The 15366-nt window shown below is 36.6% G+C and overlaps 1 protein-coding gene across 2 annotated transcripts in view; it reads left to right on the top strand.

Annotated features, from left to right (window-relative positions):
• Positions 1 to 204: 204 nt before the first annotated feature.
• tsnax (translin-associated factor X) overlaps positions 205 to 15366 on the top strand; it is a 32595-nt gene continuing 17433 nt past the window's right edge. For both annotated transcript variants that reach the window (XM_061910651.1, XM_061910652.1), the window contains exons 1-4: positions 205 to 578; positions 2401 to 2484; positions 2564 to 2678; positions 5121 to 5251. In XM_061910651.1, the coding sequence (XP_061766635.1) occupies positions 563 to 578; positions 2401 to 2484; positions 2564 to 2678; positions 5121 to 5251 (346 nt within the window). In that variant the 5' untranslated portion in view covers positions 205 to 562. The remainder of the gene's footprint in view (positions 579 to 2400; positions 2485 to 2563; positions 2679 to 5120; positions 5252 to 15366) is intronic.

Genomic DNA, 15366 nt, shown 5'->3' on the forward strand with positions numbered 1-15366 from the left:
ATGTTTACATTTGTTCTCGGAGTTTGCATGTGATCTTCTTAGAAGTGTTTGTATTCTTCTCCATGTCATATTAATTATGAAAAATGTGTTTTGTATTTTGTCACCTAAGAGAGCACAAACAAAACAACTGGCGATTAAAAAAATAAGCTGCCCTACTTTTCTTAAATGACTACATTTCCCACAATGCTCCTCTCTGCACACTTCCGGACACGCAGGAAAACGTCGCAAAAGCCCCCGGACAATAAACAAACGAGACAGTCGAACTGCCTGAAGAGAAAGACACACATTATTAATTCCCAGTGAAACTGCAATATATTTATTTTCACGTATTTACAGTACAGTTAGTGTATATTCAGTTTAGATAAAAGTCGAACGAATTGTTCAGGCGCTCGAGTTAAGACCCTCCGCCCCCCAGCCCGTCAAGCTATCGAGGGTGCCAGCTAACACCAGCGCTAATATGTGTGATCACACTGAATCATTTCACTAGTTTCCATTACTTAAACCGCTCGAAAAGGAACAGTTCAACATTGACTCGTTTTTAGTGTACAGCAACGCCGACGGTATGAATAAACAACAAGGTAGGTTCAGAGTTTAACATTCACGGCTGTTTCACATCCATGATACTTGTTCTAATGTTCTCCCCGTGAATGCGTGGGTTCGCTCCGGGTACTCAGGCTTCCTCCCAATTCCAAAGACATGCACCTGCGTATAGGTGGATTGGCAACACTAAATTGGCCCCAATTTTATGGTTGTGAGTGTGAATGTTGTCTGTCTATCTGTGATTAGGTGGCGACTTGTCCAGGGTGTACGACGACTTCCGCCCGAATGTAGCTGAGATAGGCGCCAGCGCCCCCCGTGATCCCAAAAGGGAATACGCGGTAGAAAATGGATGGATGAATGTTAATTGATTCAAGTGTTTTCTGGTTCTTATATGTTAACCCCCAATACAGCAGGGGTCACCAACCTTTTTGAAACCTAGAGCTACTTCTTGGGTACCGATTAATGCGAAGGGCTACCAGTTTGATACACACTTAAATAAATTACCAGAAATAGCCAATTTGCTCAATTTACCTTTAATAAATACATCTATCTATCTATCTATCTATCTATCTATCTATCTATCTATCTACATATATATATAAATGGGTATTTCTGTCTGTCATTCCGTCGTACATTTTTTTCCTTTTACGGAAGGTTTTTTTTGTAGAGAATAAATGATGAAAAAACACTTCATTGAAAGGTTTAAAAGAGGAGAAAACAGGAAAAAAATGAAATTTAAATTTTTAAACATAGTTTATCTTCAATTTCAACTCTTTAAAATACAAAATTCAACCGAAAAAAAGAATATAAAAACTAGCTAATTCGAATCTTTTTGAAAAAATAAAAAATATAATTTATGGAACATCATTAGTAATTTTTCCTGATTAAGATTCATTTTAGAATTTTGATGATATGTTTTAAATAGGTTAAAATCCAATCTGCACTTTGTTAGAATATATAACAAATTGGACCATGCTATATTTCTAACAAAGACAAATCATTATTTCTTCTAGATTTTCTGGAACAAAAATTTTAAAAGTAATTCAAAAGACTTTGAAATAAGATTTAAATTTGATTCTAAAGATTGTCTAGATTTGCCTGAATATTTTTATTTGTATTTTAATCATAAGTTTGAAGAAATATTTCACAAATATTTTTCGTCGAAAAAACAGAAGCTAAAATGAAGAATTAAATTAAAATGTATTTATTATTCTTTACAATAAAAAAAAAAATTACTTGAACATTGATTTAAATGGTCGGGAAAAAAGAGGAAGGAATTCAAACGGTAAAAAGGTATATGTGTTTAAAAATCCTAAAATCATTTTTAAGGTTGCATTTTTTTCTCTAAAATTGTCTTTCTGAAAGTTATAAGAAGCAAAGTAAAAAAATAAATGAATTTATTTAAACAAGTGAAGACCAAGTCTTTAAAATATTTTCTTGGCTTTTCAAATTTTATTTGAGTTTTGTCCCTCTTAGAATTAAAAATGTCGAGCAAAGCGAGACCAGCTTGCTAGTAAATAAATACAATTTAAAAAATAGAGGCAGCTCACTGGTAAGTGCTGCTATTTGAGCTATTTTTAGAACAGGCCAGCGGGGTACTCATCTGGTCCTTACGGGCTACCTGGTGCCCACGGGCACCGCGTTGGTGACCCCTGCTATACACCAATGACGACAAAAGCTCATTATCTCAATAACATCAACATTTTCTAGGATCCTGCATCTCCCTAAAGACCAAAGCTGGAATAAATTAATTGGGGACTTCTTTGATACAATGTTTCACAGCACATGGACACTTGAGAGTCGTTTAAACTATCCTACTATGTCGCAACATCATCTGTCGCTTTTCTGCTCCATTTACAGTTGAAGGACGTCCACAGAAAAAGAGTGATGGAGCTCATCAGCAAAGTGCCGATTTGTCTTCGCCTGTCCTTGCCGCCTTCAAAGGTACCTACATCCTCTTTATATAGATGACACATTTCACCTGCAACAAGTGCTATTTTTTTACATGCATTTCTTTTTGAAGTCTTCCAGAAGGAGCTTGACACCAAACATGACAAACACGAACGCCTTGTCAAGCTCAGTCGAGACGTCACCATTGAGAGCAAGAGGACAATTTTTCTTTTGCACAGAGTGACAAGGTGTGTACATCCAGCTGAAGTTGGAAAGAGTGCGGTCACACATTTTTTGGTCTGGTTGAAGGGGAACTGCACTTTTTTGGAGTTCTGCTTATTATTCACAATCCTTATGTTAGACAATAACACATACAGGCGTGCTCAAAAGTACACTTGTAAAGAACATAATGTCATGGCTGTCTTTGAGTTTCTAGTAATTTCTACAACTCTTATTTTTTTGTGATAGTGATTGGAGCACATACTTGTTGGTCACAGGAAACATTCATGAAGTTTGTTTCTTTTATGAATTTATTTTGGGTCTACTAAAAATGTGACCAAATCTTGAGCTGTTTACTCAATTTTTGTTTCATCTGACCGCAGAACTTTCCTTCCGAAGGTCTTATGTTTGTCAATGTGATGTCAGATGAAACAAAAATTGAGCTGTTTGGCCAGAATACTCAGCAATATTTTTGGAGGAGAAAAGGTGAGGCCGTCAATCATGGTGGTGGTAGTATTTTGCTCTGGGCGTATTGAGCTGCCAATGGAACTGGTGCTTTACAGAGAGTAAATAGGACAATGAAAAAGGAGGATTACCTGCAAATTCTTCAGGACAACCTAAAATCATCAGCCTGAATCCTCAATCTCCATGACTTTTTCTGTAGTCTTTTCTTTTTTACTTTATTTTCTTTCAAAAATAATCCCCTAGACCACTATCTTTCCCTCCTCTCTTATGTGTCTTATATATTGATCGGTATTGATTCAATGTATTATCTATTTTGGTATCGATACGATTGATATTTAGATCAACTTGCCAACCCCTTTAAATCACGCTGGTTCACGCAAGATTTTGGCTTTGGAGGACTTGATTCTGAGTTGGTGTTAGTACAGAAACAGTAAGTGTCTGCTGTTATCTGTTTATATTTATCGTAGCATACCACACACACAAAGATCAAAACAGCTTAGTCCTGGGCGACACATACATTTTATTAATAAATTCAAGTTTTTGTAGAAGACGATTAAAAAAAATGAAAAATCAAATGTTTTTCTCCCGTTGCTCGGGCATACTTTTTCCTCCCTGGAGCTTCCGTAGCTCCCGCCCTAACCCTTATTTTCTTGACGTCGATTCACCCACTTAGTAAAACATGGCTAACGCAAACGAGAGCGAGACGTTTGTTCCAAAGAAAATAAAAGTGTATATTATATTTGCAGCAACAGGTGTGGAATAAATGACAGCACGCTGCAAAGTGTGTTTAAAAAGGCAGCAGCACAACAAACTTACATTATACCTGCATCTGTAACACAACCCTCCTGTCGAGTGCAAAAAATGCAACTCTTTATGAGGCGAACAAGACCGCAATAATATACAGACTCCCATTAAAAGACAACTTACTGTGGTGGAATAATTTACACAAGGTAAAATGTATGATGAGAAAGGAACACAACACTTTAAGAGATCACTAAATCAGTCGCTCTTTACATTGCCAAGATGTGATGCGCGTAGAATGTAAAGGCCTGCATTTATCCACTTACTAAAACTACAGTGTCATCTTAATGTTTTACTTGATTATTTGCATAAAATGTACATTACCTGTTTGTTTACAGAAGTATTTTATTTAAAACAAAAGTTTTAAGTTTGCACTTTATTGATCTCAGTGATGAAAATTATTATTCATTTGCACGTAATGTGCAATACCACATTTTTGTTAACAGGAGTGATTTGCTCAAGACAGATGTATTGCCTCCCTGAGGAAGCTCTTGATTTGAAAATTATTATGCGAAAAGGAAAATTTATATCTGGTTTGTAAAGAACAACATTAAACAAACAAATTAGAATTTTGCTAAGAGTAAGCAGTGCATGGAGTGCAATTTCAAACTACTGGTTTTTAATAAAATGAAAGAAAAACTTGATTTTGAATTATCTATGTGATTTTTGTATTCATTGGTATCTTAAAAAATGAGGAGAAACAATCTTAGATTTTATGTTTAGGCCATATCACCAGGGCCGAAAACTGCTAAATGACAGATTTTTTAACCTTTTATGTGTGGGCTCTTATACAGGTAAAACATTTCTTAAGATTTAGGAAATGATGTAGCTGTTTAAAAATGTAGGCTGGTAAAAAAATATTCTGCCATAAAAAGGAAAGTCTTATGCATTTACAGTATGTGACTCAGATGACGTCATGTTGTTTTGGGTGTGTGAGAATGGACAATACACACTACACAAAAACAGTCCAACTGAGGTGCAATTTTGTGCATATGAATAAATACAGGCATTATTTGGGCTGCTGGAAAACATGCAACGCAAACCAGACCACGCTTAAATGACCACCAACTATCCTTTTTTAATTTTTAGTCTGGACTGAAGTAATGGACTACAAATCTGAATTTGGAATGCATGATAATGGAAATTTGTTATTTGTTCTTTGTTTGTATCCGTTCTTATTGTGGTGTTTTTTTTTTAATTAAAAGTGTTCCAGATGTCGAGGTGGTTTTGAATGAGGCAGATGGAAAACTGGATGGCGTCAGACAGAAAATTGGTCAAATTGCTGAAGAGCTGAAAGGAGAGGATATCTTTCAGTTTCACAGAGCATTCACTGCAGGTATGTTTGACTTTAACACTGCAGATCTTGTTCACAAACATTATTCTATGTCAGGGAATATTTGTGCATGACAAAAATCATGGAAATTATTAATTTAAAAGACAAATTAATTGATGTGTGCAGATTAAAGTTCAACATTTTTAAAAGCAGGGTTTCCGCGGGTTATCAAAAAGCATAAAAGTAATTCAATGGATTTTGCAAAAATTAACCCTTAAATAGCATTAAAACATGAAATTTGATGTCCAGAGGCATTAAAATTAATACAATTGTAGGCCCGGGCTGATAGTAAGTCGATAAATTGAACGATGAATAAAAATGAACTTAACAACTTTGTTGTCAGCGACATTTTTCTTTTCTTTGGCCCTGGCTTTCAAACTGGAAACAAAAGGTCTCAGTCTGTTCATCACTTGCAGCATCTGAGTACATTTATTTGACAGAGGAATTACTTGAACGGAGGGGGCATCTTTTCAGTCACCAACAATTTTTGTTTCGGTACGAGCAGGAGAGATCTACTTACAATCCTTTTCCACATGTTTTCCTGTGTAAGCAACCACAACTCGTGTTGACTAGAGAGAGAGAGAGAGACAGAGAGAGAGAGAGAGAGAGAGAGAGCTTCCTGTGTGTCGTAGTGGCGGTATTAAACAATGGCATTTGAAACGACACTCGCTTTAATGTTGGTGTTGGAATGAATCATTTCGATACAACGAAACCGCAGGAGATGACATTTGCAAAGATGGGCTGTGCGAACCCTGGAAATGATGTCGTATCAATGTTACCAATCACAGCTCTTTTCTTCTAACTTTATTTTAACAACAATATGAGACATACAATTTAAGAAATCAGATCCATATAGTAGGGAGAGAGAGAGAGAGAGAGAGAGAGAGCTTCCTGTGTGTCGTAGTGGCGGTATTAAACAATGGCATTTGAAACGACACTCGCTTTAATGTTGGTGTTGGAATGAATCATTTCGATACAACGAAACCGCAGGAGATGACATTTGCAAAGATGGGCTGTGCGAACCCTGGAAATGATGTCGTATCAATGTTACCAATCACAGCTCTTTTCTTCTAACTTTATTTTAACAACAATATGAGACATACAATTTAAGAAATCAGATCCATATAGTAGGCCTGGGCCAGTATTTGAAATGTTCATTAACCGACGATAAATGAAAATTAAGTCGGTAAATTTTCCAGCGTCGATTAATCACCATGTGCATGCTTCAAGAGCATTCATGCTTTTCATCGGTTTCAGCAGCTGCACGCATTTGTGACCTAGCGGAATTAAAAGAAAGGGGGGGATTTTTTTATCCTTTATCAAGTGTTTTGACTCTTTGTGAAGTGAGGCGGACCCGTGGCTCTTAGGTTCATATCAAAGTTTGTGTTTTTTTAATTAACGTCCGTGCTTGGCGAGCGAGACAGTCTGCAAGAATGGTCACTCTTTTGCATTGGTTTCTGCTGCTGCGGGCATTTGTACTACAAATAAATGTTAGTAATGATAACCGCTTTAAAATTCCCGATTGTTAGTATTACTGTATTTGTATGTCAATACGTTATTCCCCGATCTAAACTTGTACAAACACATTAGTATTTAAACAACTAAGCGACAACTCAACAGTGTGAAGTTAAGAAACATACAAACTCTGTTCAACAGGAATTGAACTCACGTAACGTTACATAAACTGGACGTGAATCAACTGATCACCCTTTATAAATTACAAAAAAAGATTAACATATTTAAACACAAATAAAATAAATATGGGTCTTATGAAGCCAGAACAATACTAATGTTTCTTCTGCCAAGAAAGTAAATCGTTTATTTGTTTTAGTTATTTAAAAAAAAAAATACAACTTAGTTGAAAGATTTTAGTGTGTATGAGTACATTTTGAGCACATTCAACAATACCACGATAACATTGATAACCGTGATCATTTTGGTCACCTTTACTTTATTTAGCCATTTAGTTTATTGTTTTGGTCGTGTGTATTTGTATTTGTGTATTTGTATTTCCTAACAGAGACAGAACCTATTTTAATGGATTTTGGTTGGGATGTTTTTTTTTCCAAGTTAGAAGTTTTGCCTACAGGTAAAGTATGTTGTATTGTTATTATTTGTTTGTTTTATTTAACTTTGTATTTAAAAATGTTTACATTTCATTTACAATGTTAAATATACAATAAATACAAGGTAATTGCATTTGAAAAGCTATACTTCCAGTAATATGATGTATTGTCATCAGTGGTTAATTTGGTCTCAAAAAATAATGGCAATAATATCGTTTATTGGCAATAATTTGCGGGTCAATATATCTTTGAGCAAAATGTGTTATTGGCCCAGACTTACATACAAGTAAACATGTTTCTAAACATTTTGTCACAATATGTACATAGAAAAGATTATTCTCAAAAACTTTCATACAGTAATTAAGAAATTGAAATAAAACTTTCACAAGGAAGAAATAAAAGAAAAATGTGCATGGTAAAACAAGAATAAAATAAAATAAAACATAAGTATCATAATAAAATGTTTTTTATTTTGTCTTTGATGGAAATTGTCTTTATAATGTATTTTAGAGTGTGGGAAGTTTTCATGACCTTGATGTTTTTCTTCGTCGTCATTTGTGAATGCTAATGTAAAGCTTTTGTTTACTTATGTTGGATAATTAAGTGATTTACGTTCCAATTACAGTAGTAAAAACATACTATAAAAACTGTATTTATTAAACAGTTATCAAGCAGTGGCACAAACATTCATGTCATTTCAAAACAGAAATTGCAAGATTTTCAGAGACATTTTAAAACAAACTATTAGTGCGCTTTTGTGCATGATGTCACTAAGATGACATATCAAAACCACACTAAATGAAAGTGTACTTTTTGTACAGAACGCCACTACAATAGTTAAAAACAAATAAAGTGCACTTTTGTGCGGGATGTCACACAAGATATTTCAATAAGTGTCACATAAAAATGAGCTGAATATCAAATAGTATATGTCCTACGGTGTTTATGTGGAAATAGTTGCTTCGGAATTTTGTGGGTGTGGCACCGAACGGAGATGTTGAAATGCAGTTTCAAGCACTCTTCATTCTCTAGTGGGTGACTTTTCAAATGATGCTACAAATTAGCAGTGCTGCTTATTTTTGTAGCAAAACTTCTGCCGCATAAATGTCCAACATATTACCGCTTGAAGTCAAACCACCGCCAGACGATGGACCCCGTGCTGTTTTTTTTGGGAATTGATTCTTCCTCCATTTGTTACCAGATTCGCATCTTCTCTCTCTCGTATTACCATCCGCACCACACCGTTAGCATCATAGCTAATGTTACCATGTCACTACCACGTGTCACACACTGTCACGTGAGCATGACAGTATGTGACACGTGTAAGAAGGTGCGCTTGTTTTAAGTCTCTGTGAGAAGGAGAGACAAGAAAGAGGGAGAAACGCATGCAGTTTAATGCCCGCAGCTAAAAGCAACTGCATGAGAACGTATACTCGAATATCACGATATAGTCATTTTCTGTATCGCACCGAGACAAACCCACGATATATCTAGTATATTCTGTGTTTTTTAAAATTTTGATTTGGATTTATTATTTTAATTGGTTTTACCCTTTAAAATCGTTTTTATTCATATTTATTTTTATATTGTTTTTATATTTGTTTTATTTTTTATTCAGTCATTGGTGGAGCCAAGTATAATATTTGAATATTCTTTTTATTATTGTTGTGCAGCGCTTTGGAAACATTTATGTTGTTTAAATGTGCTATACAAATAAAGTGGATTGTATTTGATTGATATTTGATATACAGTATCGCCTAGCCCTACTTGTAAGCCATTGAATATATATAATAACTGTCTGCAGTCGGACATGGGCATTACAATTGTTTAAATGGCGTTAAAAAGCATCAAATAAGATTAGCTGATACCTGCAGAAACTCTGAAAAATGTTTTTTTTTTTTTTTTGGCCAACACTGTGTATAAGTCGGACATCAACAGCCAAGAGGTTAACCTATAACCTGTTTTGACAATATTTTATTATAATTTATATACAAAAATATGTATTACGAGAATCGTGTTCAATCGAGAATTTATTCTGTATAAAATCTTAACCTCAAGATTCGGAATAGAATCGAATCGTGAGATGCCCAAAGATTCCCACCTCTACTAAACAGTGTAGGATGAATCTATTTGGAAACAAAATTTGCATTATTGATATTACGTCTAAATACTCTACTATTATTTTATGTTATTTGAATTTGCTCTCAGTATTGTCATAACTGTCATAACATTGTCATAACATATACTGTACAGTCCTGTGTGTGTGTGTAAATATAAAGCAAGGCCAAATTATTGGACACATATACAGCACATTCTTTGTATATTTTAGATCAACTGAATAACAATGATAGTACTCTCCTGAAGGAATCAATAACGTTCTATCTATCTATCTATCTATCTATCTATCTATCTATCTATCTATCTATCTATCTATCTATCTATCTATCTATCTATCTATCTATCTATCTATCTATCTATCTATCTATCTATCTATCTATCTATCTATCTATCTATCTATCTATCTATGTATCTATCAATCTACATTCACATACTTAAAATGAGTTTTGCAGATGGCATAGCCTGTTTGCCTATTGATTCATTACTGAACTAAAATCAAGCTCTCGCCAAAGAACATGACATCTCTTTAATTACACTTCAAGACTATGACCCCAGTATCCATACTTTGCTCTAATTGGATGGTGTTGACTGATTGTGAGAGCGTGACATTGGTGCAGGACTGCATTTAAAACAGGAACACCCTCTGATAAAGTTGTTTTTCCACTTGCATCACTATCAGTTCTTGTTTAGCGCAGCCAAAATGTCTGCAGAATTTGGAGGCAAACTGTTTCTGGGAGCTATGGTGAGCTGTTATCTAGCTCATGGGGGAAGTCATTTTTAGATTGTAGTCACTCTGGAATCAATGCTGCATCCTCTGCGACGTGACCAGTGGCAGTTCCCACCAATTAGACCTGTTTTTTTTTCTCTCCGTTTAAAAAAAAAAAATTCTCTTTACTAAAGTTCTTGACGCATGATTTGTAGCTAATCTGGTCCCGGACTCCACTTGTTTCATAGAGAAGCCATTAAATATATTGAGGGCAAAATATTAATCTAATTGCTGCTGATAACAGGTCAGTGCTGCACTATGATAAGCACGTATTAGACCAAGACAGTGCATTTACAAGTAGTGGGGATTTTCCAAACTGAACCACTGTGCCAGTCAAACATATACTGTATGCAGAGTGTTATGCAATACATTGTGTCTAAAAGCCCCTATTGAGTTTTTATCTTAGTTTACGTGTCTGAGTTATCAGAGGTAATGCTGCAGTTTAATCAGAATATATATTAGGAGTAGTTTCCTGGCAGGACTAGGAGAGGAAACGTCAAAGGAGAACACGATCAGTTCTGGGATGTTGATTAACTTTTTTTAAAACAATTTTCCCATAAAAAATAATGTGTATTTAAACCTTAACAAACCCCCTTGACTTAATTTCAAACTCACACTGCCACCATCATAAAATATGTATTAACTGGAGTGTTAAATAGGAATGTTTTAGGTAGGGGTGTTCCTAAACAACTTCTTTACTTTTGATACGATAACGATATTGGAGCCTTGATTATTGGCCAATGCCGATATGGATCAAATATAATATCAACACAAAGAATACATACTTTTATTATTTTATAGACTGGAATGTTAGAGAATGTTTGATCAAGTAAAATTACTTCAAGAACCATGTTACATTTGGAAAAACACTAACCTATTTATTAACTATCTGCAATGGACGTATGTTGTCTTTAAGTTGAAGTAGAGTGGTGATTGTTTTTGCCGACACCTAGTGGCCACAGTAAGTCATTACTTTTAGCTCATGATGCAGTAAGTCAAATGATCCAGACACTTTTGTTACGGAATACTTTCATACATGCCTCTCTGCCATGGAGACTTTGAATGTGTAAATAATATGAAACTATAATTATTTGATACTTGTTTATGATTACAAATGTGGTGTTTTAGACTGCAACATTGTTCGATTACTCTATATCAGGGGCCTCAGACATGCAATTGGCCCGCGAGACGTTATTTTGAGGCCCCCACCTTAATATGAAAGTTTAATGTTAGTGCGCCCCGCAAGTCTTATATGAATGGCTTTGATTGATTGAAACTTTTATTAGCAGATTGCACAGTACAGTACATATTCCTTACAATTGACTACTAAATGGTAACACCCGAGTAAGTTTTTCAACTTGTTTAAGTTGGGGTCCACGTAAATCAATTCATGGCACTATACAGTGTTGTGTTATTTGGGTCCGAAATGGCTCTTTCAACGTTCTGGGTTGCCTACCCCTGCGTTAGTGGAAAAGTGGCAAATGAGTGAAAGCAATAGAGACGTTGCCATGGAGAAGAGGGTTTTCTTAGGTTCCTGGCTGCAGTCACATCGGAACACCTGTCCGTCAGTAATAACGGTCCCTGATAACCTGGACCAATTCAAACCGTTATTATTATTATTTTTTTTTGTGATTTAATTTGCATTCCCTCACACGATGAACACTACATTTATTTCTATATAACGCCAGCTAACAATCTGGGAGCCGTCACTTTTTTTGCACTTGCTATCCCGGTACTTTCCCGGCTATTTTCCGCCGACCGCCGCGTTGCTATAGGGAGGAAAAGCGGAACGACACACATTGCAGAAATAACATTAATCTACGTGTTTCGGCTAAATACAAATATGATCCACAACCCGAACATGTCTTTTTCAAAGCCTGCAGTGAAGAGAAAGGTTAGTGATGAGCAAAGACAATTCCAGGAAAAGTGGGAGATGCAATATTTATTTGTTGAGCACGGGGGCACCCCAACGTGTATTATTTGCACAGAGAAAGTTGCGGTGCACAATGGATACAATTTGAAACGTCATTATACAACTAGACATGCTGAGGAGTAGGCAACATTTAAAAAAAAAAGAAATTATTGCGCCCTAGCCTCACCCAGACTCTGCATCCAGTGGCCCCCAGGTGAATTGAGTTTGAGACCCCTGCTCTATATGCTTAGCTAGTGTGCTCAGCTGCTCGCTCCTAGTAGCCTATAGCCTCCCATGTTTACCTTTTATAAATTAGTTCACTACAAAGAGAACAACCTTGTATGATTATTAGCGGTAGAGGACATTTGGATGTTAACTGGCTGTCCTGCTTTGCACAAGTACTGCTACTATTGAAGCGTTGATATCGTAGATTTTAGATGTAAACCGATAGTTCGATTTTCTATACCGGATTGGGACATCCCTAGTTGTCGTTTTAACATGAAAGTCTCAAAGAGAAATTATAGGCCTACTGAAATGAGATTTTCTTATTTAAACGGGTATAGCAGGTCCATTCTATGTGTCATACTTGATCATTTCGCGATATTGCCATATTTTTGCTGAAAGGATTTAGTAGAGAACATCGACGATAAAGTTTGCAACTTTTGGTCGCTAATAATAAAGCCTTGCCTGTACCGGAAGTAGCAGACGATGTGCGCGTGACGTCACTGGTTGCAGAGCTCCTCACATCCTCACATTGTTCACAATCATAGCCACCAGCAGTTACAGCGATTCGGACCGAGAAAGCGACAATTTCCCCATTAATTTGAGCGAGGATTAAAGATTCGTGGATGAGGATAGTGAGAGTAAAGGACTAGAAGAAAAAAAAAAGACGAGGGCAGTGGGAGCGATTCAGATGTTATCAGACATATTTACTAGGATACTTTTGGAAATCCCTTATCTGCTTATTGTGTTACTAGTGTTTTAGTGAGATTATATAGTCATACCTGAAAGTTGGAGGGGTGTGGTGACCGCCAGTGTCTCTGACGGAAGCCATGGAGGAGCCAAGAAAGTCGCAGCTGCCTCTTTGACAGCTGCAGGAGGAACGACACAAGCTACGCTCATGTTTACGTAAGAGCCGACTTATTACCACAATTTTCTCACTGAAACCTTCCGGTTGACATGTGGTCGGGAACCATGTTCGCTTGACCGCTCTGTTCCATAGTAAAGCTTCACAACAAACAAGAAAACACTGGCTGTGTTTGTGTTGCTACAGTCGGCTGCAATACACCGCTTTCCACCAACATCTTTCTTCTTTATAGTCTCCATTATTTATTGAACAAATTGCAAAAGATTCAGCAACACATATTTCCAGAACCCTGTGTAATTATGCGATAAAAACAGAATACTTTTAGCCGTGATTGGTGCTGGGAGAACATGTCTGCTACCACCGGTGACGTCACGCGCACGCGTCATCATTCCGCGTCATCATTCCGCGACGTTTTCAACAGGATACCTCGCGGAAAGTTTAAAATTGCAATTTGGTAAACTAAACCGGCCGTATTGGCATGTGTTGCAATGTTAAAATTTCATCATTGATATATAAACTCTCAGACGGCGTGGTCGGTAGTAGTGGGTTTCTGTAGGCCTTTAAGTGACGTGAAGTGAAGTGAATTATATTCATATAATTCACTTCATTCATATAATTCATTAATTTTCTCTAGTGACTCACCAAGCGCTTTGCATAGTGAAACCCAATATTTAATTTTTACATTTAAACCAGTGTGGGTGGCACAGGGAGCAGGTGGGTAAAGTGTCTTGCCCAAGGACACAACAGCAGTGACTAAGATGGCAGAAGCGGGGCTCGAACCTGCAACCCTCAAGTTGCTGGCATGGCGGCTCTACCAACCGAGCTATACCGCTATAACCACTATATAACGACCCCGAACCGGACAAGTGGTAGAAGATGGATGGATGGATAATGAAACTAAAATAAAGTAATCCTATTCAACCTCTGACATGCCGGACAGATGTCTAACAGCAAGAGGCATACAGGTTTTTAATGTGCTATTACTTTTGTGCTATTTAAACACACTGTGAGGACAATCATTTTACAATTGTATTAATGTTTTCATACATTTTAGTGCTCTGTCATTTGTGTTTATTTATCATACGGATGTTTTGTATACATTACCTCCCTGTACAAAACATTCGTATTTGTTACAAACCCCGTTTCCATATGAGTTGGGAAATGAGATGTAAATATTAACGGAATACAATGATTTGCAAATCCTTTTCAACCCATATTCAATTGAATGCACTACAGAGACAAGATATTTGATGTTCAAACACATAAACTTTATTTTTTTTTGCAAATAATAATTAACTTAGAATTTCATGGCTGCAACATGTGCCAAAGTAGTTGGGAAAGGGCATGTTCACCACTGTGTTTCATCACCTATTCTTTTAACAACAGTCAATAAACCTTTGGGAACTAAGGAGACACATTTTTTAAGCTTTTTCAGGTGGAATTCTTTCCCATTCTTGTTTTATGTACAGCTTAAGTTTTTCAACAGTCCGGGGTCTCCGTTGTGGTATTTTAGGCTTCATAATGCGCAACACATTTTCAATGGGAGACAGGTCTGGACTACAGGCAAGCCAGTCTAGTACCCGCACTCTTTTACTATGAAACCATGCTGTTGTAACAAGTGACTTGGCATTGTATTGCTGAAATAAGCAAGGGCGTCCATGATAACGTTGCTTGGATGGCAACATATGTAGCTCCAAAACCTGTATGTACCTTTCAGCATCAATGGTACCTTCACAGTTGTTACCCATGTCTTGGCCACTAGTACACCCTCATACCATTACAGATGCTGGTTTTTCCACTTTGCATCTACAACAGTTCTGATGGTTCTTATCTTTGGTGTGGAGGACACAACGTTCACCGTTTCCAAAAAACAATTTGAAATGTGGACTCGTCAGACCACAGAACACTTTTCCACTTTGCATCAGTCAATCTCAGCTGAGCTCCGGCCCAGCGAAGCCGGCGGCGTTTCTGGGTGTCGTTGATAAATGGCTTTCGCTTTGCATAGTAGAGGTTTAACTTGCACTTACACATGTAGCGTCAAACTGTAGTTACTAACAGTGGTTTTCTGAAGTGTTCCTGAGCCCATGTGATGATATCCTTTACACACTGATGTCCCTTTTTGATGCAGTACCACTTGAGGGAACGAAGGTCCGTTATATCATTGCTTAC

Source organism: Nerophis ophidion, linkage group LG09 (assembly GCF_033978795.1).
Source record: "Nerophis ophidion isolate RoL-2023_Sa linkage group LG09, RoL_Noph_v1.0, whole genome shotgun sequence".
Lineage (NCBI taxonomy): Eukaryota > Metazoa > Chordata > Actinopteri > Syngnathiformes > Syngnathidae > Nerophis > Nerophis ophidion.